The sequence below is a fragment of the Zerene cesonia genome, chromosome 3 (genome assembly GCF_012273895.1).
Source record: "Zerene cesonia ecotype Mississippi chromosome 3, Zerene_cesonia_1.1, whole genome shotgun sequence".
Classification (NCBI taxonomy): domain Eukaryota; kingdom Metazoa; phylum Arthropoda; class Insecta; order Lepidoptera; family Pieridae; genus Zerene; species Zerene cesonia.
This window is the reverse complement of record NC_052104.1, coordinates 1,523,793-1,546,519: the sequence shown is the minus strand read 5'-3', so window position 1 is coordinate 1,546,519 and position 22,727 is coordinate 1,523,793. Positions and strand designations below refer to the sequence as shown.

Genomic DNA, 22,727 nt, shown 5'->3' with positions numbered 1-22,727 from the left:
CTATAAAGGGCAACTCGGCATTCTAAAAAAGGTCTAGAAAGGGCTAAAAGTTAATATAAGTGTGTGAGCAGGTATATGTGGTCGCGAAGAACACAAGAACGCTAAGAGGTGTAAGTTCTTCTGGTTTAATTGAATTTTGATTGGATGTCTAGAGCTTCAGTGGCCAATCAGAACGCTTTGAACGGTTCGTAAGCAAACTCTACCTTGGCATGGTGCCAAAGCAAAAAAATTGAAAAAATGGTCCCATTGAGAGAAAATTGTTAAAAATATAAAATAAAGTTAAACTACCTTACTGGGTCTAAAAAGTTTAAAAGCGGGTTGAATCAACAAAAAAGATTAGGTTTTGCCCGAAAAGGGGTAAGGTGGCAACACTTACTGTGCGTAACATTTCCCTCATTCCCGCCAATTCGATTTAACGACGCGTTCAATAAAAAGATTTTATTACAAATTGAAGCAATTGAAAGAAAAGTTATGAATTATTATAAATATTATTACACCATATTAATACTATATAATAAGTAAGTAAGAATGTACTAAAATTATATAATAAGGATAAAAATGGTGTGGATTTCGAATTTATTTAATTAGGGACAGTGACACGCTTAATAACATAATCTCTCTAGGGCTGATGCTATTTATTAGTATGAATCTAGCAAATTGCGCATTATGCATGCACGCTCGTATTTGCTCGGGCCTTACCTGTCATCTTGTTAAAAGGATGATGCACTCTCGACATCTTTATTTACAAGACTTAATTACTTTTACGCAATCTTTACTGTTCGATTTGTTGATTGCGCATCTGGTATTTCGTGGAAAATTTACACAGAGGAAAATTGTTAGTGGAATATGTACACTTTAAGAAGACTTCAATTTTAGGAAATTACATATTAAAAGACGACTATTATGTAATAACTAGAAATATATACAACGTAATATATTGAATTCGTAACAATTATTGTTTACAATCAATATTTTTTAAATTATATGTATAAATTATCATTTATCTGAGCTTGCAAGGTTATGTGTTGCAAATCGGGTCTAGGTCAACTATGGATGCGCTCGCACCACACACCTTTCTTCGTTTCGTCATGCCGCAATCAATTGTCTCGTTCTCTTGCAACGTGTCCTGAATATATAATTGGATGTATTAAGAAATTGTCTTATCGAGTGTTTGCCTTGATATTTTCAGCTATAATAACAAGTTTGAATTGAATATTTAGCTATCGATTGTTTAAGTTTTGCTATAAAAATATAGTATACTAGTTGTTCACACCGGCTTCGCTCGTGGTACATATATAGCCTATGTCACTCAGTGAAGTTGCAGCGTGCTAATGGTGAATGAATTTTTAAATCGGTCCAGTGGTTTTTGCGTGAAAACTTTCCTCTTTATAATATTAGTGTAGATACAGTAAATATTTTCATTCGTGTTAATTTTTTTTTTATTTATTGTATGCTTCTGTTTTTTCTGTTTGATCTGTTGTATGTGTGTGTGTATGTCTGTGTCAAAATAAATGTTATTCTTTCTTTCTTTCTTTCTAAATATATTCATCAATATCTAAGTGCCTGTCTATTTCTTGCAGAGTTGAAGCATCTCGCCTTTCTGTGCTGGTTGGTGAATATGATGTAAACAACACGAGATCGGACGGATTTCCGGTGTCCCATGTGTTGCAACATCCGGATTTTAACAGATACACATATGATAATGACATTGCAGTCCTTCGCCTAGCTGAGCCACTGCCTGATAGTCTTTATCGGCCTGCGTGTTTACCTGGTTAGTTTATCTTATCTAACAGACACGTTATATTTTAATACCACTATTGTACAATTATATTAACTGGCAAGAATTTAGTCCTACAAATAATAACAAAACAAACTTACATAAAAAGCACATCACATGTAACTTTGAATTTATGCTAAATAATTTGAATAAGACTTTTAAAACAAATCCTTTCGGTTGATTATAATCTAGGAAAAAGACGGTTTGTTACACCCATTTGCAAATATTCATGAATAAAAGATAAGACTTATAATTAAACACTGAAATAGAAACAAATATCTTTTTCTTTTTAGATGACGATGATGACTTTCTAGACGGAGGAGATGCCATAGTTTCCGGTTGGGGCAGTACCGTTGAAAAAGGACCGCCTTCCAACATTCCCATGAAAGTAAGTAATAACTTTCACTTTATAAATAAATCTGTTCATATTTTCTACTATTTATTCCTTACATAAGTGTTAACGTATTAAGAAGATGATCGTTTTACATATCGATAAATTTAAAAATATAATTTTTATAGCACTATAATGCAAATAATGAAATGTTAAATATATATTAAACTCATTTTGTCGCAATCCTATTAATTTAATTGTTAATAACCTAGTCCCCGCTTTTCATTAAAAATATATTTGCGTTGATATACTGACTAATGTCTATGTTTTTCAGGCTGAAGTACAAATATGGTCTCAAGAAGAATGTACGAATGCTGGCTACGGTCGCCGTAAGGTAACACCGCGTATGATCTGCGCAAACGCACCGGATCGCGACTCTTGCAGCGGCGATTCTGGCGGACCATTGATTATGGCTCAACCACATTTCACACTTGTCGGTTAGTTTACGTTATGGTATCAACTTTCACATTTATATTATGGCCCTTTCTTTTTATGCATATGAAGTATCAGTAAAGGGCAAATGCCATCCAACGCTTTGTTGCATAATAATTGTGTGACCAATAATAAATCGGATTGAGAATTAATAGGAAGATAGTTGTATAGAAAGTGAAGGGCTATCAGCAACTCGCACTTAAACTCTCTGCTAAAGGAATTTTTAATTGACATTGATGAAACTGACACTGGGATCTTATTGACTTTTGATAGGGCTGCTTATTTACTTTTGCTTCACAAACTCACTTAATTTTTTCATATAATATAAGTACATAAAAATGACTTTCGTGATTTATTGTGCTACTGTATTATTAAATTATCATTACATAATTTATTGATATTGACGTTTTTTAATAGGAATAGTTTCATGGGGCCGCGGATGTGCAAGACAAGGTTATCCTGGAGTTTACGCACGCGTGGATCGCTTTATGCCCTGGCTAAAGATTGCCCTGCGACACGCCTGCCTCTGCCAACCGCCTTCCTTCCAATAACGAAAGAATATTACAATTTAATGTGAGGCTAAAACAAGCCAGTAGAGAGCTTTAAATCTATCATAAGAGGCGTTATTTATATAATGTATGTGACCTTTTCAAAGTGTACCTTTAACCGACGTAATATTGCCATGTATACCAAAGTAATATTGCAACGGATGCTAAAAATCAAATGGTTTTAGACATTTGAATTATATTCTAATATAGCTGTAGGGTTACATCAGTATTAAGAATAATTATGTTATTGTTATGTATTCATGCATTTAAACAGACATAATTTAAATTTAATAGTTTAAGATATCTAGCATCCATTATTTATTTGACGTAGTTCATTTCATTATTACTTATTTTATATAATAGAATTAAAATTAAATAGTTATGTCTGTTTTATGCACTGGTAGTTTTAGATTAAATGGCTGTGACTTAGTTGTAGAAGATATGAAATGATTCATTTTATTTATTCTTGGCGTTCATTGATATGTAAAATATCTAATAGTTATTATTATACTTTAACTAACTATATATATCCATAGAAAAATGTACATTAATATAAAGTTATACTTTAATAATATATATACTAATTATAAACATTAAAAAAAATTATTTACCTTTTTTTCCCTTAAAACCACGATTCTAAAATATTTATGAATACTTATCATACACAAAAAATATAACAATTTCAATCACACCGTGATAGTGTTGGGTGTTTTCAATAAAGTACAAATTTGCATCGAAGAGTCAGGAAAGTTATGTGTTCTGTGCTTTATCTCTTTTTAATAATGTAGGATCGCCTTGAGTTCTATCGGACTATCGCACTTTTGCTATGCTCTTTTAATTTTAATTTTACCCCGGTGATCTTTCAGATATTTTATGGTAGCACGAAACACCATTTTAATCTTTTTTTTTTTAATGATTCCTCTCTTTTTCTTAAGTGGCAATTCCCGATCCCACCGATGATGGAATTGCCAAGTTATGAACGGATTTTTATCAGGGACTTTTTACCATCGTTAAATTTTTGCTTGTATTAAGCGTACTCTGTACTGAAGACTCTACTGTACTTTGTACTCTGTACTACTGTACTTTCGCTTTTTATTTACCTATTTTAATTATTAATGGGAACGCATCTATAAATTTTAACGTTTCCCGCTTAATTTGACATTGATAATATTAGTGACGTTTAGGACGCCACCGCCAGCTGATTGTTTTGTGGACTGAGATAATTTATTATATTATTTTGATTTTAAGGCCAAAGTTGTATTAAACACCCTTCTTTCTTTATCTTAATAGGTGTATTATAACAAAAGGTGGTTATAGCATGAATTTCTCAGACAATGAAGCTGTAAGTATAAGGTTATTGGCACGTAATGTGATTCATGAATTGTGTCTTCAATCACATTTAAAAAGCATTGTGTTGCATTTGAATAAGTGGTCCATACAAACGTATACCGTTTCTGTACTTCGATACTTTATTTTTACTTTATGTACGTATTTAATTTATTTGTTTAGGACGATACATCCAGTGTCGAAAGTACTTCAAACACAGATAATACCTCTCGAAGTGAGACCCCAACAAATTCTCGTGTTAAGAAACGCAGACGTGGAAAGAAAAAAACAACAAAGCCTGTGAAACCACCTTATAAATTTAAGTAAGTGGTTTATGGTTAATTTCTTGTATTGTTCTGAAAAGCATATTTATATTCAAAATCATTTTCATTGCATTTACTTGAAGCTTTATAATATGGTGTCTTTGTTGAAATAATACATTTGTGAATTTTTCGGGTAATTGAAATACAACATTTAAATACACTAATTTAGTGTTATGTTTTATCATAATCGCAATTAATTGGAGTTTTTAAATTTATTAATATTCTTATACTAGTGGTTTGCCTCGTCATTGAGCTTAGTATACATATAGTCTGTAGGGGTCTAAGTTCCAGTAGGAATAAAGCGCATAAAGTATAATGCACACATCAACTTGTGATGTATGACTCCCATAAGTCTATAGCTCTCAGAGGTCATATCCATATAACATATCCAATATTGAAAGAATTTTTCAAATTGGTCCAATCATTGCTCAGTAGCATATTTATAATAGAATAGGTATTAAATCAAATTCAATAATTTGAAGTTCATTTCCACAAATCATTGACATTTTCATAGACAAACATTATATAAATGCATACACAGTTGTAGTGCGAAAGAAGATCACGGCCAGCCTTTATTTGGCTGTCAATTTAATCATCATCTGGGAGAAGGTGAACCTCAGATCTTTGCAGTTGTCGGTAGCAATAGAGTGTCGATATATGAATGCCCTGAGTCTGGAGGATTCAAATTCCTTCAGTGTTATGCTGATCCTGATGTAAGTATGTAAATAAAAATACACTTGGAAATGAATTAGGCTATTTATCAGAATATGGAAACAAAAACCTATGAATGGTTCTTTAAAACAAAAGAGAATTAATGTGACACTTTCATATTACTGCTATGTTTGTTTAGCATTTTTAACCTACAGTAAAGTTTCTGATGAAATGAAACTATATAAAATACAAATAATGATTGCCTTATCTTGAAATGTTAATATTTGATGCGGTAAAAGCATTTATGCCACCTCTTAATTCAAAACTAATGACATGAAGCTTCTTGAAGGTTAATTTATCTGCTACTTAACTTAAATTATAATTTTTAGTAAGCAGATATGATATTTTTTAAAAATATATATGAAATATTCACAAAAAAGGCAAGCACCAAGTAATTTATTAATAATACAGGTGGATGAAACATTTTATACATGTGCTTGGTCATATGAAGAAGACACAAACCTGCCTCTTCTGGCGGTTGCTGGTTCCCGTGGTATCGTCCGCATCTTCCATCCAGCCACACAAACATGTATCAAGCATTATATTGGTCACGGCCATGCTATTAATGAAGTTAAATTCCATCCAAGAGACCCGAATCTCCTTTTATCAGCAAGCAAGGACCATGCACTGCGTTTGTGGAACATTATGACTGATGTGTGTATTGCAATTTTCGGAGGTGTAGAAGGTCATAGAGATGAAGTATTGAGTGCTGACTTTGATTTAAAAGGGGAAAGAATCATGTCCTGTGGTATGGACCATTCGCTAAAGTTGTGGAGGCTCGATAAACCATCTATGCATGAAGCTATCAAGCAAAGTTATAACTTCAACCCACATCGGGCGTTGCGACCTTTCAATTCTTTAAAAGAACACTTTCCTGATTTCTCTACTCGTGATATACATAGGAATTACGTGGATTGTGTTAGATGGATGGGCGATCTCATTTTATCTAAGGTAACAATACACTCTGAGTCTTTATGTAAATGATTTTAAATATGTGACAATATTTTCTCTTATTTTAATAAATCAAAATAAAGTTTATAAACAATACATTATATTCTAATACAAAAATTTTGCAAAGTTGACAACATACAACAGTCAGATGAATTTTTTCCTTACATGTTTAAAAACATTAAATTGATATATTTTTTGCAGTCATGTGAGAATGCCATAATCTGCTGGAAGCCTGGTAGACTTGAGGATACGGAATTGCGTCCTGGAGACAATTCAGTGACAATAGTCCATAGATTTGATTATAAGGAATGTGAGATATGGTTCATTAGATTTGCTGTTGATTACAGCCAAAGGGTGAGCACTTTTTTGTTATACTTATTACTTTAAAAAATGTTATGGGAAAAAAAATTTTTACTTTACTGAAATGTTATGCAATTCCAGGTGATAGCGTTAGGCAACCAGTGCGGCAAGACTATGGTGTGGGAGCTGGGCAGCGTGGCGGGCGGCTCGCGCGTGTCGCAGCTCGTGCACCCGCGCTGCGTCGCCGCCGTGCGGCAGGTGCGTGACCGTGACACACCCGTAGGGGTCGCGTGACATGTGTGTGGGTCGTGTGACAGGTGTGGGGGTCGCGTGGCATGTGTGTGGGTCGTGTGACAGGTGTGGGGACGCGTGACATGTGTGTGGGTCGTGTGACAAGTGCGGGAATCGCGTGACAAATGTGGGGTTCGCGTGTCATGTGTGTATGGTTTCGTTTGTGGGTTCTTTAGCTAAACAGATGCTGCGTAATTCTATAATCATCATACGCACATATATGTACCTGTGTGACGGTTGTATCCTACATGACACTCGGATGTTGTATAGGTTGTGGCACTTGTGGTGTAGTTAACATAATAATGAAATTAAAACTGTCCAAAGAGTGAACTTTGATATCTTTATTTCATGCAATGCAATGCAATGCCGAGGTTATCGTTTGATCATCATAATAATATTTCGAATAATAAAATTTATGTGTCCACAATAGAAGCGCCAAGATTTCAGTACCACGGTGCAAAATCTTCACGCTCCCAAAATCTCCAAACTTGTTGGCAGTTGATTACTACGTTCGTTACTACTTCTCCCAAATTCTCTCCTTTTTTCTCCTTGATGTTTCCACCTAAATACTAGTTATTTTAATTTCGACTAGATGGCGCTGCGGTACATAGCTATGATAAATTTATAATGACTATGTATTACAGGTAACATTGTCCAGGAACGGCAGAGTTCTTCTGACTTGCTGCGACGACGGGACCATATGGAGGTGGGATCGAGTCAACAATACAAACTAGCTAATTAGCAACTAAAGACTTAGTGTTAGAATCTAAAGAACAAATTAATGCACTTGAGAATGAATTTACTCAGAATAAATATGTGATTAATATTTTATTTGTGCGTAGCACGTGAATTTCAGCTCGATTGACAACAATCTCTTTATGTTAAATTGTGATAAAGTAAACTACTGCCAGCTTGGTGCTTAGGTTTCTTGTATAAAAATGCTAGTACAAAAAGACATTAGTCATAATTTTGTACGACCTAGTTCGCTAGTATTTGTAATGACCTGAAGAGGTTACGGTGACGTCTCCAAGCAGTACTAATTCCAGTGGGGGAAAAAGACCGAGCTATATATGTCGTCTAGCTATCATTCTCTAGTGGAATTAGTACACCTTAAAAACGTCACGACAACCATATATAATAGTTACATTTATGTAAAACAAAATAATTTTAAGATCACGAATAAAGACTGGTTTTAGCCCAATAGTCAAGTATGATGTTTTTTTTATTTTTAAAAACACCACTCTCTAATACAATGGCACTAATTAAGACACTTTATTGGCTAGTATTAAATGAAATAACGAATTAACATTACTTTTTCCACTATCTAAAAAACATGAGGGTACTTTTATTTTGGTCCTTCGAGTCGGACGATAGATCTATTGTCGCAAATCAATTGGGAATAGTCCGCAGAAATAAAAGACGAATTTACAAAAGTCTCATTTATTGACCAACGAATTACGTCTACGTATTAACAAATGAATCACAGGGGCCAAGGTGTCATCTCGTGTCCTACTCGCTGTTACTCTAATTACGTGTTATTTGTTCGTTATATTCGATTTGAGATATACGATTGTTTCCAGTGTCGTGCGATAACAGGTATCGAATATAAAGAGTAAAAGAAAATGGGACAGGAAAGTGAGACAAGAACTAGCTTCCAAGTACAATCGATAAATGATCATGATAGAAAAGTAATTCGATTCATAGAGACATTCCCTTGAGCCATGATCATATATCTCAAACCAGATAGCAATACACGATCTATATCTAAACATCGATAAACATTTATCAACTACATGAGACAATAACTACTAAACTCGACAATGCAGTCATAAAAATTGGTAGATATATCGCGATCCTAATGTTTTATCCAGAGCTCTTGAGTGCGATTGGTTTGTTTTTTCATATGTTCTGTGTTCAAAACACAGATATAATAAATCGTAACAATTTATCTACCACTTTTTAAATATCATACACTAATCTACACTTAAATGACGCCATAATTGAATTAAGTCCATTCCAATTAAATTCAGTCTTTAAAAATTCTCTAATTAAACGAGCAACTATTATCAACATAACCAATGTATAAATTAAATATAAAATTCGATTTTATTTTCCATCATTCAATACATCTTTTTATATAATGTTCTTTTTTAATAAATCACCAAGTTCTAATAAATATAATCAGTTCTAACTTGTTACAAAAAGTATCTATATAAAATTTAAGATTGCGTGAGAGTGAAATTTAGAAAAGTCAGATAAGTATAAAAGTTTTAGAAATATATTACATGGACACCAGTTTTGTTAGAGAGCTTTACTACTCGATATTCAAATAAAACGAAGCCTAGTAAGCGAGGTACAGACTAATAATTATCGTTAGCAAAGCCTCTAACATCAACTCGGAACAAATATAGCATCAGTTCTAGCTAATGGAGAAGGAATGACAATAGAAGATAGCTGTTAATTTAATTATTTAATGCGAGATACATATATAGCATAAGATATTTAGACATCACGATCTACAGTACTATACAAGAAAATACAGCGATCATAACGCTTAAAATTATAGGGTAGTTTGAAAAACCGCCCTTTAGTTTATTTATAACTCTCATAGACAAAGTACATTTATATTGTAAAATATTCTCCTCAGTGTGTCAATTTCTAAATCATATGATCTTATTATGGACTTAAATAGCTATTCTAAAATATATCAACTTCATTGATATATCTGAACACAATAACAAATTTATTTTAAAACTACGCGCTTAACTCGCTCATAGTATTTTTTAAAACAGTCATCATTTTGATAAAAACAAATATTTAACAAAATATGGCCGAAAAATGTACGCAGTTATACTGCACAGCTTCGCTTAAGCAATATTTATCAAAACTAGAGTCAATAGCATAAAAAAATATTCAAAACATCTTTAAAAAACTAAAGATGCAGAATGCAGAAGCAGGTATTATTAAAATAAACTCCAACATATATACAAACTTAATTGATATATCTGAGTAACGATGTACTTGAGAATTGTCAATACCTGTTACTGGTAAAGGTATATGTAACGTGTTCTATATCATAAATAATTTTATGACAATCAAATTCTCCCGTTACCTAAATCAGGTATCCCACTAAACGCTCAGCGTGTTAATTTTATTAATTCACTACTCTTTCGGGAGTACAAGTGGCAACATTATTAGTCTATGGTCTTTCTACCGTTTAAGAATATATTGTCTATTATTATTATAGGAAATTGGATAAATTTACAAAGTCAGTTCGGCACAAATTTGTAATGCAATGCTAAAACAAATAAAACGGAATCAGACGAAGATAGAATAAACTGCATTCAAATTGGACAAATTATAGAAATAATCGCTTAAATCAAATAAAATAATTGAGTTTGTGTAAATAAGATTTTTAAAAACTGAAGTATCCTGTAGGAGTCTGGTGTAGATGGCCAGTACTTTAATATTATAGCCACAGTTTCACCGCTCACCTTTTGCTTTCCTTTAAATATTTCCATTACAATATTACCTCTGTCAAAAACCTGTATTGTAGAGGAATAATCATATAGGCGATAGAACTACACTACAAAATTATTAGCCTACTCCAAGTCTAGCAAGGACATAACAAACTATGCCTAAATTGGGGCTTTCTAATAGTTATGTCAATAAAATGTTAACTTGAGAAGTGTAAATAAAACTAATGTTATAGAACGAACCTATATTGAAAAACAAAATCAAATACAGAATAATAAAAATAGTGTTCATCTGATAGATAAAATATCTAATAATGTTAAAGTATAATTATGCCACATATGCACTAGATTCCAATATAATATGCTCATTAGCATAATACAACAGACAAAAGAGGTTGGTTACCTAGTGGACACGTGACATAAACAGCGGAAAAAATAAAAACCAAAGATATCAAATTAAATAGAATTAAAGGTGTAAAAATAAAAACTTGAATCGTGGTACACTAAAAATGCATATAAAGTATAAGTTATTAAGCAAGGCAAGACCAATATAGTATAAGTTAGACTTACTTCTATTAATTTAGATGGCTGTATGTGTATCTGTATTAGAAAAGTTAATTTTCTAGGATTAATGAAATATTTATTATCCCATACACCACTGTTTATCAAAATAGACTTTCAATAGAGATCCTTCATATTGATAATTTGTAATTGAATCTACCGATTGTACATTTCTGATTGAATACTCTGTGACCCACTTGTGCTTTAAAGTTTTATTGGAGCCAGAGCTTGAAAAATTTACTATCATAATACTTATTTTATCATTACTTTGACGATTCTCATTGAATATATTCAAACTTAATTGAATAATTTGACATTTTTAAATGTCAAATTATTTATTATCTGCTCTGCAAAAAGTATTGAGGTAATAACAAAAATAGAGCAATTTTCCGTACGTCATTTAGTGTCAGAAATTATTTATACACTGTTTAAATGAAAAGTATAATTGTGGAGTGTATTTGAATCATATTAAAGAGATCTTTTATATACATAGTGTTCTATTTGTGTAATTGATTACAATATCACGATAGACAAAAAGAATCGTGTGACAATCTGACAATCTGAGTGTCATTCGAACACCTAACCTACACATATGAGTGGAATACGCTAAGTCATCACAGATAAACGAAAGAGATCATTTTATGACTAGAAACAAGCGTAAATACAAATTGCGACAACATTTAAATAACATAAACAAAATAAACTGCTCACTTATTCTTAAGCACATTTAAACTTACATAATACTTGAAAGAGATGACTAGAAACGCAATTTTGAATTCGTTTTTAATTTTTTGTCAGCCAATTAGAAAAACTTAAAAAAATCCGACATTTTCGAATTTTTTAAAGCTATCCTACATATGCAACTAAGCGCGGTGATCACAACGTCAATTATTTGATAGACTGAGTAAATGGTGCAACAATGTTAATATATCATAATATAATTCAGTTACTCACGAGTATCCAATATTTTGCTCAGATGAATTTTGAAAAAATATTTTTCAACAACACTTTTAGTATGTAACATATAAATTAAACTGAGCCTTACAAAACTACAAAAGTACGAGCTACTCTAAAACCTATAATCGTTTGTACAGAATATATTTCCAATTAAAATTTCCATTCACGTCACTACAGACATATCATAATGAATTTACATTATATATTTCACGTATTATTAATGTGCGACTCTGTACCTATACATGCACCGTATATACATAAGTTTTCAGACACATTACGACGTTGTTTTCCAGAAAAACAATTGATCATACTTCCCAACACGTAATGTTAACCATTCCGACAAAAAAATACCAAAAAAAGGTTTCTCTCTTGTGATTTGCAACAGCCCTCGCAAAGCCATAAATCTAATTAAAACATCAATTACTTTTCTGACAAATCCACGCCAAACTATTATTAACAACTATGTATTTATAAAACGGATCGCTCTAAGAACACGCATACATATTATGAACTGCTTTCAATTGCGAATCGTAACTCCACTATAAAATTACTTTATTGCCATTAGATTATACTTGAGGTGAAATTGGAATAATGACTGATCATAAATTCAATATATTGGTACTAATCTATCGACATAAGATACTACACAAGACTTCTTTATCAAACACCCATCATGTTTTTCCATTTCTACTCCTAACCAATTAAGCACCCACATATACGACATTATATTAAGATGTGATTTTAACACAACCATTAACAATCTATTTGAAACCTGACGTGAAATACTATTACCCTTAAAAGTAGGTAAATCGGTCTCGAAGGACCAAACATTTTAATGGACTTCATAAAAATCTCGCATTTTTTTAGAATAATTCTAGAACTTTCTACTATGAATGATTTCCCTTGCAATGAGCGTCAAGTATATTCAATATTGCCTAGAAGTACAATCAAATAGGAAGTAAACTTAACATTTCTTTAACAATAAAGAGAATACTAAGTATCATCAAGAGAATACAAGTAGTCATCTTTGAGGTATTAAGCCAGCTGTGCACTCTCGTCGAGTTTTTACTCCTGCTTAATGTAATCCTGAGCGTAAAAGATATGTGCCTAGTAATAGTTATAGTTAAAACGGTGGCAGTGCTCGTTTTTATCTTTTCAAAGAAAAATTAGAGCAATATATAACAGTAAATATTTTTTAATGTGAATAAATAGCTCAAGCATACAGTATGTGATATTATTCCTATTATTTGTGTCTGGGTGAAAAATTAAAGTATTGATTCTATTATATAGTAATTTACATAACTATTCCATTAAGAGGTCACATTCACAGATCACTTGCAGTATATTATGATACCACTCTTAAAAAAAAACCTAAATACATTTATTGAGAATATAGATATAGATATAAGAGCCGTGTATCCAGAGATAACAGATAACCCAAAAGGAAAAGCAAAAAAACATACCTATGAACATTTAAACCGAAACTAGTAAGAACTATGTTCAACCTCGTAAACTCATACAATTTTAGCACAGAGTACAAGTTTATGTACTCTATGTACAGAACCACCACAAGCACTTATTCCGACGAGAGTGTAGAGCCGGCCTTAAGAATATCACATAATTCTCACTTCGAACAAATAATTGGAACATTTTTTCCGCATATTCTCGACATACATATATTAAACCATCAAATCGAAATTATTTTGAAACTAAATGAATTCTAAGCACTCAAATGTTCAAGTTATTTGTTGAAATATAAAGTACAAGCATGTAAAACCGGCATACGTAACTAATATATAAGTGAAAATTGTAGATATCTGGACTTGTTCAAATACTGATAATTAAACGAAATCAGTACTCTATGTAGAGCTGACTGAACAAATGTAGAGTCAGTTATGACACTTGTACAGAATATTAAAACCTTTACAATTACAGGCTTCAATACTCTAGGTAAAGTGTACTAAAGCAATTATAGCGTGTACGCAACAAGTACAATCAGCGGAAGTAGTAACACAGAGTACTGATCTAGTAGATGTTGAGTAAGGTAAAGCCGGTTGAAATAATATAGAGCACAGATTATATAGAGGCGAACTGACGTACACAGATCATACAGTCTGCAAAAGGATACGTCGTAGAATAGGTAGAATAGAGAGCCCGCGTGCTATTTACTGTATTGGTAGAGTTAAAAACACAGCACTATCATTACAACTTTTATCCGACGCTATTTCTCCATATCGCCACGACAGCACTCTTTGCACAGACCATAGGATCCTCACATCGTTGCGGCACTCTATGCACAGACTATTGACTCCCCATATTGTCGCGGCACTCTTCACACTGTCTAAAGATTCTCCACATCGCTGCGGCTCTTTTCCATCGAACGACACCGACATAGACTCACTATACAGTAGCAGCACCTTTCCACTAACAACAGACTCTCCATAGAGTCGCGGCACCTTTCCACTAGCCATCGATTCTCTATAGAGTTGCGGCCCACTCGCCACCGAGTGTTGAGGTGTGGCGACACTTCCCACTGAGGGTAGAGTCGCGACATAGAGCACAGAGTGTAGAGGCGCGGCGACGTAGAGCACAGAGTGTAGAGTCGCGACATAGAGCACGGACCGCGGGCGAGGCGGTCACCGCACGCGGCCCGAGGGCGACCTCAGGTGAGATCGAATGTATCCGGTTCGGTAGTCCACGGTGTCTCGATTTCTACCTGAGCCGTCATGCCCGCGTTGACGACGACGGCTCCATCTGTATACCACACGCTTTATGGAACATATGTTGCAAACTGACGGTCTTTATATTCACTCTTTCTGATAAATGAGCTGGCAACATTCATATTCTTCAAGAGGTTCCCTAAGGTGTGCAACTAATTGTTCTTTACTTACGAATTTTTAACGAATATTTAGGATCATTTTCCATCTTCATAACATATAATGAAAATTTTATCAAATAGTGCAGAAAGATTGAATATAAAGACCGAACATCGGTGTTTAGAAGCGAATAAATATTCATATATAAAATTGTAATAGCAAAACTCCATCCTACAGTATAAATAAATATATATTTAAAAACTCTATCATAACATGAACTATCATATCTTGAGTATTTTAAAGCATTTTCAACCCCCTGAATACAAGATATTTTAAAACTCACATAAACAACTATCCCAGCTCATCACAATCCTCACATAATACAAACTAGCATTAAAATACTTTTTCGGTGTATCATACACACGCGGAAATTACAAATGAACTATCGGGTGTATGGAACCAACTACGTATCATATAACTCACGAATACAATACTCATATAAAGTCATGAGTCATCAATTCAGTCGCATTGAATCTACGTGTGTATCGCATCCTAAGTGAACTCCACACGATGAGAATGAGCTCAATCTATCGCAATTCGCATCTACGTCGGATTAGCTAATGATTTGGACAGATGTTTACACACAACACTACGGGGTTGATCGATACCTGTCGACACGTATACTAAATCGGCGATGCAGTCCGTATTGTGTTGTGGGTGGAGTCTGTCCTTTCTCAATACGTAGTGTTCCCTAACAAATTACATTCATACAGTGTTGTTAGACCATCTCGTCGTCTACACGATATTAATTTTAATAATTTTCACGCCAATTAAATCACTCGACATCCTAACAAACATACATGTATGTGTATGTATATATAGAATATCGTTTTTTTCTAGTTTGAAATTTACTTTAAGCATCAGATATAAAAATTAAAAATTAATACAACAAAATTCAAAACTTTTCTTATGGAATTAAGGATTACTTCATCACTGCTCTGAAACTGTTTGTACCCATTCATTATTTACAAATGTCTTGGACATTTCCACACTCCCCCCTCCCCCCATCTCCCCCCCCTATAAACACAGACAAGCGAGACGATAGCCAAGCGCGAATCTAGCAAGGTTCCAAACCTGAGCAACCTCATGATGTAATCGGGCCAGTTGTCCGGGAACATGACGAGGAAGAAGCCCACCGCTATCAGAATGATCCCGGAGAGCTTCATACCCTCGAAGCACACGCCGTAGAACGCGACGTCCAATGCTGGAATCGACAAATATCATGAACATATCATATTCAAAAACATTCCAAATAACTGTTTATTTATTTAAGACAAGAGATACGAATTGCTAGCAATAGGGGATAGGGGGGGAAAGAAACGTATGCCTACCGTTTGCCATATCCGAAAGAAAATATATTTTTATGAACAGTAGGGACCTCTTCTGATGCAGGTTAACGTAAATAAGTTACTACACTGTTATTTAACACCGATGTGTTAAATACTACTCTACTCTACTCTATTCGATAGTAGAGACACTAAGAAACGAGCAGGGAAAGATCTTTCCTTCATTTTAAAGCAAAAAAGTGATTCTTGTATCTCGCTCCATCCATCCATTTATTATATACTGTATTACTATTAATAAATGTGATAAAACTCACCAGCGGAAACGGGTACAGCTGTGATGAGTGCGAGCGAGACGAATATATTGTACGTCACCAAATTGCCGAATTGAAAACCCATGTGGAACACTGAAATAATTTAAAAGTTAGACAATAATGAAAATTTCGATGGATAAGTATCAACACTCGTTGTTATTATTTTAATATATATAAAATCAAAAGTTTACATTAACAGATATTCAGGATCATCATTATTTAACAGATATTCAGGATTATCATGAAAAACTTCTCATCCGAGTTGATTGGATTTTTAAAAGCGTGACCTGAAATAATATTTACTTTGTATACTTATATACAGCGTGCTAAGCTGTAGACTATGTACACAGCGCATATATATATAAATTCTCGTACATTTTTGCATATGCGTATTAATTGCAATAACATATCTTTTTCCAGCGGCAGTAGTCCAATCGAACGGACACAACATACAACATTGGACTAACATTTCCTATGTTAAGAGTTCTAAATATTTTAGTCATATACGGCAATCATAGATCACCTCTGTTCTATCATCATAATTATTCTTTATATCCCACCCATACAGTACAATATAATCACAGATAGTCTCCCAACCCGAATAATATATAACTCTACATATCTGAGCCATACACCACAATCTCAATTCATCTCTCTACTCTCACTTTTTCTAGCTTTACATAACCATCGCGACTAACTATCGCCACTATATCTCGAGCTCTACATAGAGCACCCGCATACTCTCTCTCGCTATTTTAGATAATCTATGATTATATTGTGTTGTATTGGTGGGATCCATACAATATAATAAAATTATAGATTGTCTCCTAAGCCTGATAATATATAATGTATAACTTTACAAATCTGTGCCATACACCACAATCACAGTTCAGCTCTTATTCTCAACTCCCAGAGCACGCTTTGGCACGAATTGGGCCAGCTCGCACCGGGGAAGTACCACACCCCCACAGAAGACCGGCGTGAAATAATGGCTTGCTATTGTGTTTCGTATGGTGAGTGGGGGAGCCGGCAATCCATTTGTAGAGCGGAAACGTCTTACCTTACGTAAACGTAAACCTTACGTCTCTCCAAAATGTTCATGGGCGGTGGTAGCGCTTACCATTAGGCGACCCACCAGGTCTATTGCCGGCTATAACATAAAAAAAATCTCTACTCTCACATCATAACTCCGTCACGGCTCTACTACTCTCACAAGTATGTCTCCAGCTCTACATATATCACCCCACACAGCACACAGTGTCCGAAGCTAGAGCTCGAGCTCTACATGCCCTACCCACCTAGCATAGCAACACTGGCGATGAGCAGGTGCATCCACGGCATCCTGTGCGCGGGCAGCAGCTCGGTGCCGGTGAGGTAGAGCGCGAGGCAGACTGGCCACAGCAGGGTCGCGTTCACCACGCCCAATATGGAGAAGAACAACGCGCGCTGGCCCGTGTTCACTTCGCCCATCACTTTTCTGAATAGCACCTGTTTGGAGGTTTTGCTTTGACGTTTAGTGTAATATGCGGGTAGTTCTCGACAAATGGCTTAATTATACAAGCCGCCTGCTGTAGAGAATTTAGTGTAACTTGTGTTTGTATTGCTATGATTATTACATAAACGCGATTTGCAAATTGTTGCGAAAAATATAGCGGCGCAGCTCGCATGCTCAGTATAATAACCATTTTATTCAATCTATTATGTATTTTGTCAATATGCGACTTGTTTATTAATTAGAAAATCATTATTACCCTAAACAGAAATTCAATCGCCAAGAAATACTTATTGAAGAAATAAACGCAATCAAAGTTTACGTAAATATTGTTGTGTTTATCGCACTAAAGGGTCACAACAGGCAACGTACTATTAGTTAGCTGCCCTTAATGCGATACGACACGCCACACTGGTACAATTCATAGAAAAACGTCAATAAAACCTAAATGCTCATTATAAAAAGTAGAAAGAATACATTTTATACAAAACTTGTACAGGGAAGCAATATTGAAATTGTAATGGAAGGTTTCAAAATCGTAACTTTACGCCTATTTTATAAACTTAATATTGAAATAATATTACCTACATGTATTAAAATAATAGAACATATACATATCTGAGGACCCAAAAGTGTTTATCTTAGGTCTGTTCTTTAAAATGTCATTATAAGTTCACAGTTCTCACAGTTTTGAAAGAACAAAAGGTAGTTTCAAAGAATTGGATCAAATCATTGATCGTGCATATTTCATAAGGTTCAGCTGAAAGATCCGAAGTTTGACATCATTTTGGTGCGTCGAGGGTATTCGGTAGTCGGTATAATTTTACCAACATTAAAACGACCACAAACTCGTGTGATATAATAATCATAAATTGGACCTTGATTAATTAACACAAAAGCCATGCCCTTTGAATTGAAAACGTAATCTTGATTTGGGCACGCGAAAAACGCAATCCGACCTCATGTACTGAGATCGCGTTTTAGAGATGTTTTGGTGATTTACGAAATATTCAAAACACGCAATCCTCAACACTATAAGAAATGGACCAACAATATAAAGTTTTGGTTTTTTTTTTTATACTTTCAAGGTTAACGAGATATCGTTTCATTTGGTCCTTGGAAGGTGGCTATTTGGCACATCAGAAAGTGTCTTTTCAAAGAGGAAGTAATATATCACTACACAGTATAAAACTAAGTTGCTTCCCGCCGTCTGTGTGCTTAGACTATTAAAATGACGCAACCAATTTTGATGGTTTTTTTTAATAAGCCGCAGGCAAAAGGTAGCCGATAAAATAATCTGCATAGTCATCAAAAGATTTTTACTACAATGATAAAGCATAAGCAAGCTACAAAAGCCGTTTTAAATATGATAGTTATCTTTCCGGATACTGAATAAGAATAAAGAAGTCTTGCTCGAGTATAGCGAAAATAGTAACAATCATTAAAAAAATAGTCCGTAACAAACTGAAATAAACATAAATTGAAACTCCGTATCGCAAGGAACCTTCGAGAAACTTCAGTTAAACGGTTCTAAAGCACCTTGAATATAGCGAAGCCGGCGGCTGCGCACGCGGCGAGCACGACCCCGCCGAGCGTCGAGTTGCCCGTGATGCCGTCCATGTACGCGAGCAGCGCGATGCCCGTGTCGCAGAGGATCGCCGCCACGATCTGCACAGAGTGGTCCTTCGAGCCGGTTGCCTACTTAACCATAGCGCTATTGCATCGTTGGATGGAAAATATGCACTGGTATTTTCGCATCGTGGTCGTTAGATTTTTTTGTTACGTTTGTGTTAGATATTTCATATTATTCGCAATAACTGATGATGGTAGAAATAAACATTTGAATGAAATGTTGTAAAATATGATAATTTTCTTTATTGTAGCAACGTCTTGATTACTCTCGTACTATTTAAATATCGATTTCGTCTATTAACACAGACTTATTAAAAATTAGTGGGAACCTTTTTTGCTTTTTATAATTTAACCATGTATTACAGAAAATGTTACAAACGCATCTTCTATAAAACAATTGTATTATTTAAAAAACATATATATATCGTCATTTAATTTATATCACAATAAGTTGATAAGATATTTCAAACAAGTCAGATCATAAAAAAATCATATACAAACTTACCCTGACACCCACAAATTGCTCATGCAATATAACCCAAGAGAGCAGGTAGATACAGGACACATTGGTCGCGAACAGAGCCACAACATCAGTTGAGAGTAATATCTTCAGAGAATATGTGTACATGTAGATGGTCACCACCCACAGCAGGCAGAACAGTCCACAGCGACTGAGGAAACGGGCTGGTGGGACAAAAGAACATTCTATTAATTAAAAAAAGCAGTGTTGATAAATAGGGCGAAACAAAATATACTGAGCTAAAAATGTGTATTTTTGAATAGCTATTTGACAAATAAAAATATTTCTAACATGATATAATATATATCTTTTTTAATTGTTTCAGTAAAGAGAAGGTTCAGCTGTCATCAAAACATGCATTATCTTTGGCCATGGTCGAAATAGAAATGTGTTAAAGTAACTTTTTGAACATTTGAATGTTAATATAAGTATTGTAATTTTAGTATTTGGTATTTTGTTGTTTTTAAATATTTAATATTATCTGTTAACTTTAACTTAAAGCACTTACCAAAAGTGAAGCCCTTTTCTTTGAAGTCATTGAATGCATCGCATGCAATGGCATTAGCTGATTTACACTTATTGTGTATGAGTACCACAATCAGATATATCGGATAGAATAATATAAGCCAGTTGGTACAGAACCATGCTGTGAAGAATGGTGCATTGTATAAATGCTGAAACAATGTTTTTTTCTTGAGTATACACTTAACAAGCACTCATATATTATGTCAGTGTATTTATCATATTCTTAATAGTATGGATTGTGGACTCAATGAATTTAAATTACATCAGTGGTAATGAGGAATCCAAACTAATATCAAGTTCACAATTATGAAGTCTATATGAATGAAATGTTTAACCCAGTATCAGAACATAATACACTCATATCCTATGCTTATTTTTTCTTATATGTCATAGTCAGCAATGGAGTTGGTGGATCCATTTGCAGAGGTATGGAGCACCTACAAATGGTCTAACACATCTTCAAATATTCACGGGTGGTGGTGTCTGCTTATCATCCTGTGAACCACCAGCTCAATCACATGCAATGACATTAACAATAAATTTATCTATCTATAAGATTCTGTAGAATCATTCAGTAGACAAAGTGTATAAATATATTATTTTTCTTACTTCAATACAATATGCTACTGTACTACTTAAACACAAAAAATGTACTTATATAATTTTTAACACTTTGAAATAACATGTTTAAATTTTAAATAACACCAGGAAAGCACCTAAGTATACTTTACTATTATTTAGCTTTGTATGTACTTAGAAACTTGGAATCTTTCACAAGAAAAATAGTGTTATTATCTATAATATATTAATAATATAAAGCTGAAAGAGCTTGTTTGTTGATTTGAATTACATTCATCTCAGAAACTGTGAATTGAAAGTACCATTGTTGAGTTGAATCATTTATTCTGGAAGGCTATATATATATGGCATAATGTATGACATGGTGGAAACTGCATGGCATTGCTAGTCACTTAATCATGAATTAATTAATGAGTATGTTGTGTGTCTAATAACTGTTGTGATTATGAAATAAAGTAAACACTTTTAACAGTAAATTCAATACTCACATGTGTGCGAAATCTTGATGTGTAATTATTGAACATAGAAAAGTCGGCACTATGTATAGGGGAGTAGTCTTGTAAGTATAAGTATTTTATACAATGGGTCACTGTTACCCATGAAGCAACCAATGTAAGCGTAACACAAACTCCATAGTAGATCTGAAGACAATAGAATCATTTAGGAGCTCAAATTAAATGTCTATAAAAATACTTCAAATACATGTGTGATATAAATCATGTATATTGGATATATGTGCTTTATTGATATTTGATATTTTTTTACCATGGCATTTTTTTTTACCATAATGACTTTTGGTGACAGTACCATATGATAAAGGCATACATATATATTAATGTTGCAATAACACTTACCTTTTTAGCGATCTTTGAACAGCAGCGTGGACAAGTCTTATCCCTGAGCTGCCTTTCTTCATCCTGACTGCTTGCAGCCGACTCACTAAAAGTTTGCTGTAAAGAGGGCTGGGTGGTAAGAGGAGGTGCGGATGATACAGAGGTCTGGGGCGTAAGGGGTGCTCGAGGACTCAACGGTGTCGGTGGCCCATTTGGACGCTCACGTTCTACATCAATGCTTCGATCAGTCTCAACTTCTTCGCTTGTAATTATAACGGATGGTGCTCGTACTCTTTTCGGATTAAAGATTGTTGGGACGTCTCCATCCCTTGCCATATTGTTATTATTTAAAACATCTTGATTATTTCAGCCATTCTACTTCCAGTTTTCACTAAATTTAATTTAAAATATCTTTCGCAAAAAACATAAATATAATGGAATTAATTCTTCCATTGCTTCCATTAAAAACATTACAGTTAGTATTTAAAATGATTATAAATTATTGTCACAATTTACGGTCAGCGCTCATTAACAAAATACTTGTAATAATAACATTTTCCGCCGTAAACTTCCCATTTTCTAAATTTTCCTATTTTCGTCTCAAAAGTCAAAGCTTAAAAGCTGCATTG

At 34.0% G+C, this 22,727-nt stretch overlaps 3 protein-coding genes across 6 annotated transcripts in view; 2 read left to right on the top strand and 1 right to left on the bottom strand.

Moving 5' to 3' along the window:
- Nucleotides 1-3,418, top strand: part of LOC119839507 (transmembrane protease serine 9-like) — a 9,347-nt gene extending 5,929 nt beyond the window's left edge. The window contains exons 3-6 of the mRNA XM_038365816.1: nucleotides 1,581-1,771; nucleotides 2,071-2,165; nucleotides 2,443-2,605; nucleotides 3,018-3,418. Of these exons, the coding sequence (XP_038221744.1) occupies nucleotides 1,581-1,771; nucleotides 2,071-2,165; nucleotides 2,443-2,605; nucleotides 3,018-3,151 (583 nt within the window). The 3' untranslated portion in view covers nucleotides 3,152-3,418. The remainder of the gene's footprint in view (nucleotides 1-1,580; nucleotides 1,772-2,070; nucleotides 2,166-2,442; nucleotides 2,606-3,017) is intronic.
- On the bottom strand, nucleotides 1,003-22,727 carry LOC119839503 (putative thiamine transporter SLC35F3). Of its 4 annotated transcripts, XM_038365805.1 has the most exons (10): nucleotides 22,120-22,727; nucleotides 21,754-21,906; nucleotides 20,670-20,835; nucleotides 20,147-20,325; nucleotides 19,549-19,677; nucleotides 17,816-18,005; nucleotides 16,521-16,610; nucleotides 15,995-16,124; nucleotides 15,529-15,611; nucleotides 13,227-14,798 (listed from the first exon to the last, which is right to left on the bottom strand). In XM_038365805.1, exons 1-10 carry the CDS (start codon nucleotides 22,432-22,434, stop codon nucleotides 14,707-14,709), a joined length of 1,527 nt encoding a protein of 508 aa, XP_038221733.1. In that variant the 5' UTR covers nucleotides 22,435-22,727; the 3' UTR covers nucleotides 13,227-14,706. The 4 variants fall into 4 exon arrangements, with proteins under 4 accessions (XP_038221736.1, XP_038221733.1, XP_038221734.1 ...); XM_038365808.1 differs by lacking the exons at nucleotides 13,227-14,798; nucleotides 15,529-15,611 and adding an exon at nucleotides 1,003-1,126; XM_038365806.1 differs by lacking the exon at nucleotides 15,529-15,611.
- LOC119839505 (polycomb protein EED-like) lies at nucleotides 4,321-8,261 on the top strand. Its single transcript, XM_038365814.1, has 7 exons — nucleotides 4,321-4,490; nucleotides 4,658-4,797; nucleotides 5,339-5,510; nucleotides 5,920-6,459; nucleotides 6,661-6,813; nucleotides 6,901-7,017; nucleotides 7,695-8,261. Exons 1-7 carry the CDS (start codon nucleotides 4,467-4,469, stop codon nucleotides 7,782-7,784), a joined length of 1,236 nt encoding a protein of 411 aa, XP_038221742.1. The 5' UTR covers nucleotides 4,321-4,466; the 3' UTR covers nucleotides 7,785-8,261.

Bases quoted from the DNA above. Each gene is read 5' to 3' on its own strand.
- LOC119839505 (XM_038365814.1), top strand. From the start codon at position 4,467: ATGAATTTCTCAGACAATGAAGCT. The intron at 6,460-6,660 runs GTAACAATACAC...TATTTTTTGCAG, and splicing joins GCGATCTCATTTTATCTAAG to TCATGTGAGAATGCCATAAT. The intron at 6,814-6,900 runs GTGAGCACTTTT...ATGCAATTCCAG, and splicing joins CTGTTGATTACAGCCAAAGG to GTGATAGCGTTAGGCAACCA.
- LOC119839503 (XM_038365805.1), bottom strand. From the start codon at position 22,434: ATGGCAAGGGATGGAGACGTCCCAACAATCTTTAATCCGAAAAGAGTA. The intron at 21,907-22,119 runs GTAAGTGTTATT...TATTGTCTTCAG, and splicing joins GTTCAAAGATCGCTAAAAAG to ATCTACTATGGAGTTTGTGT. The intron at 14,799-15,528 runs GTATCGATCAAC...TGTGGTATACAG, and splicing joins TTTAGTATACGTGTCGACAG to ATGGAGCCGTCGTCGTCAAC.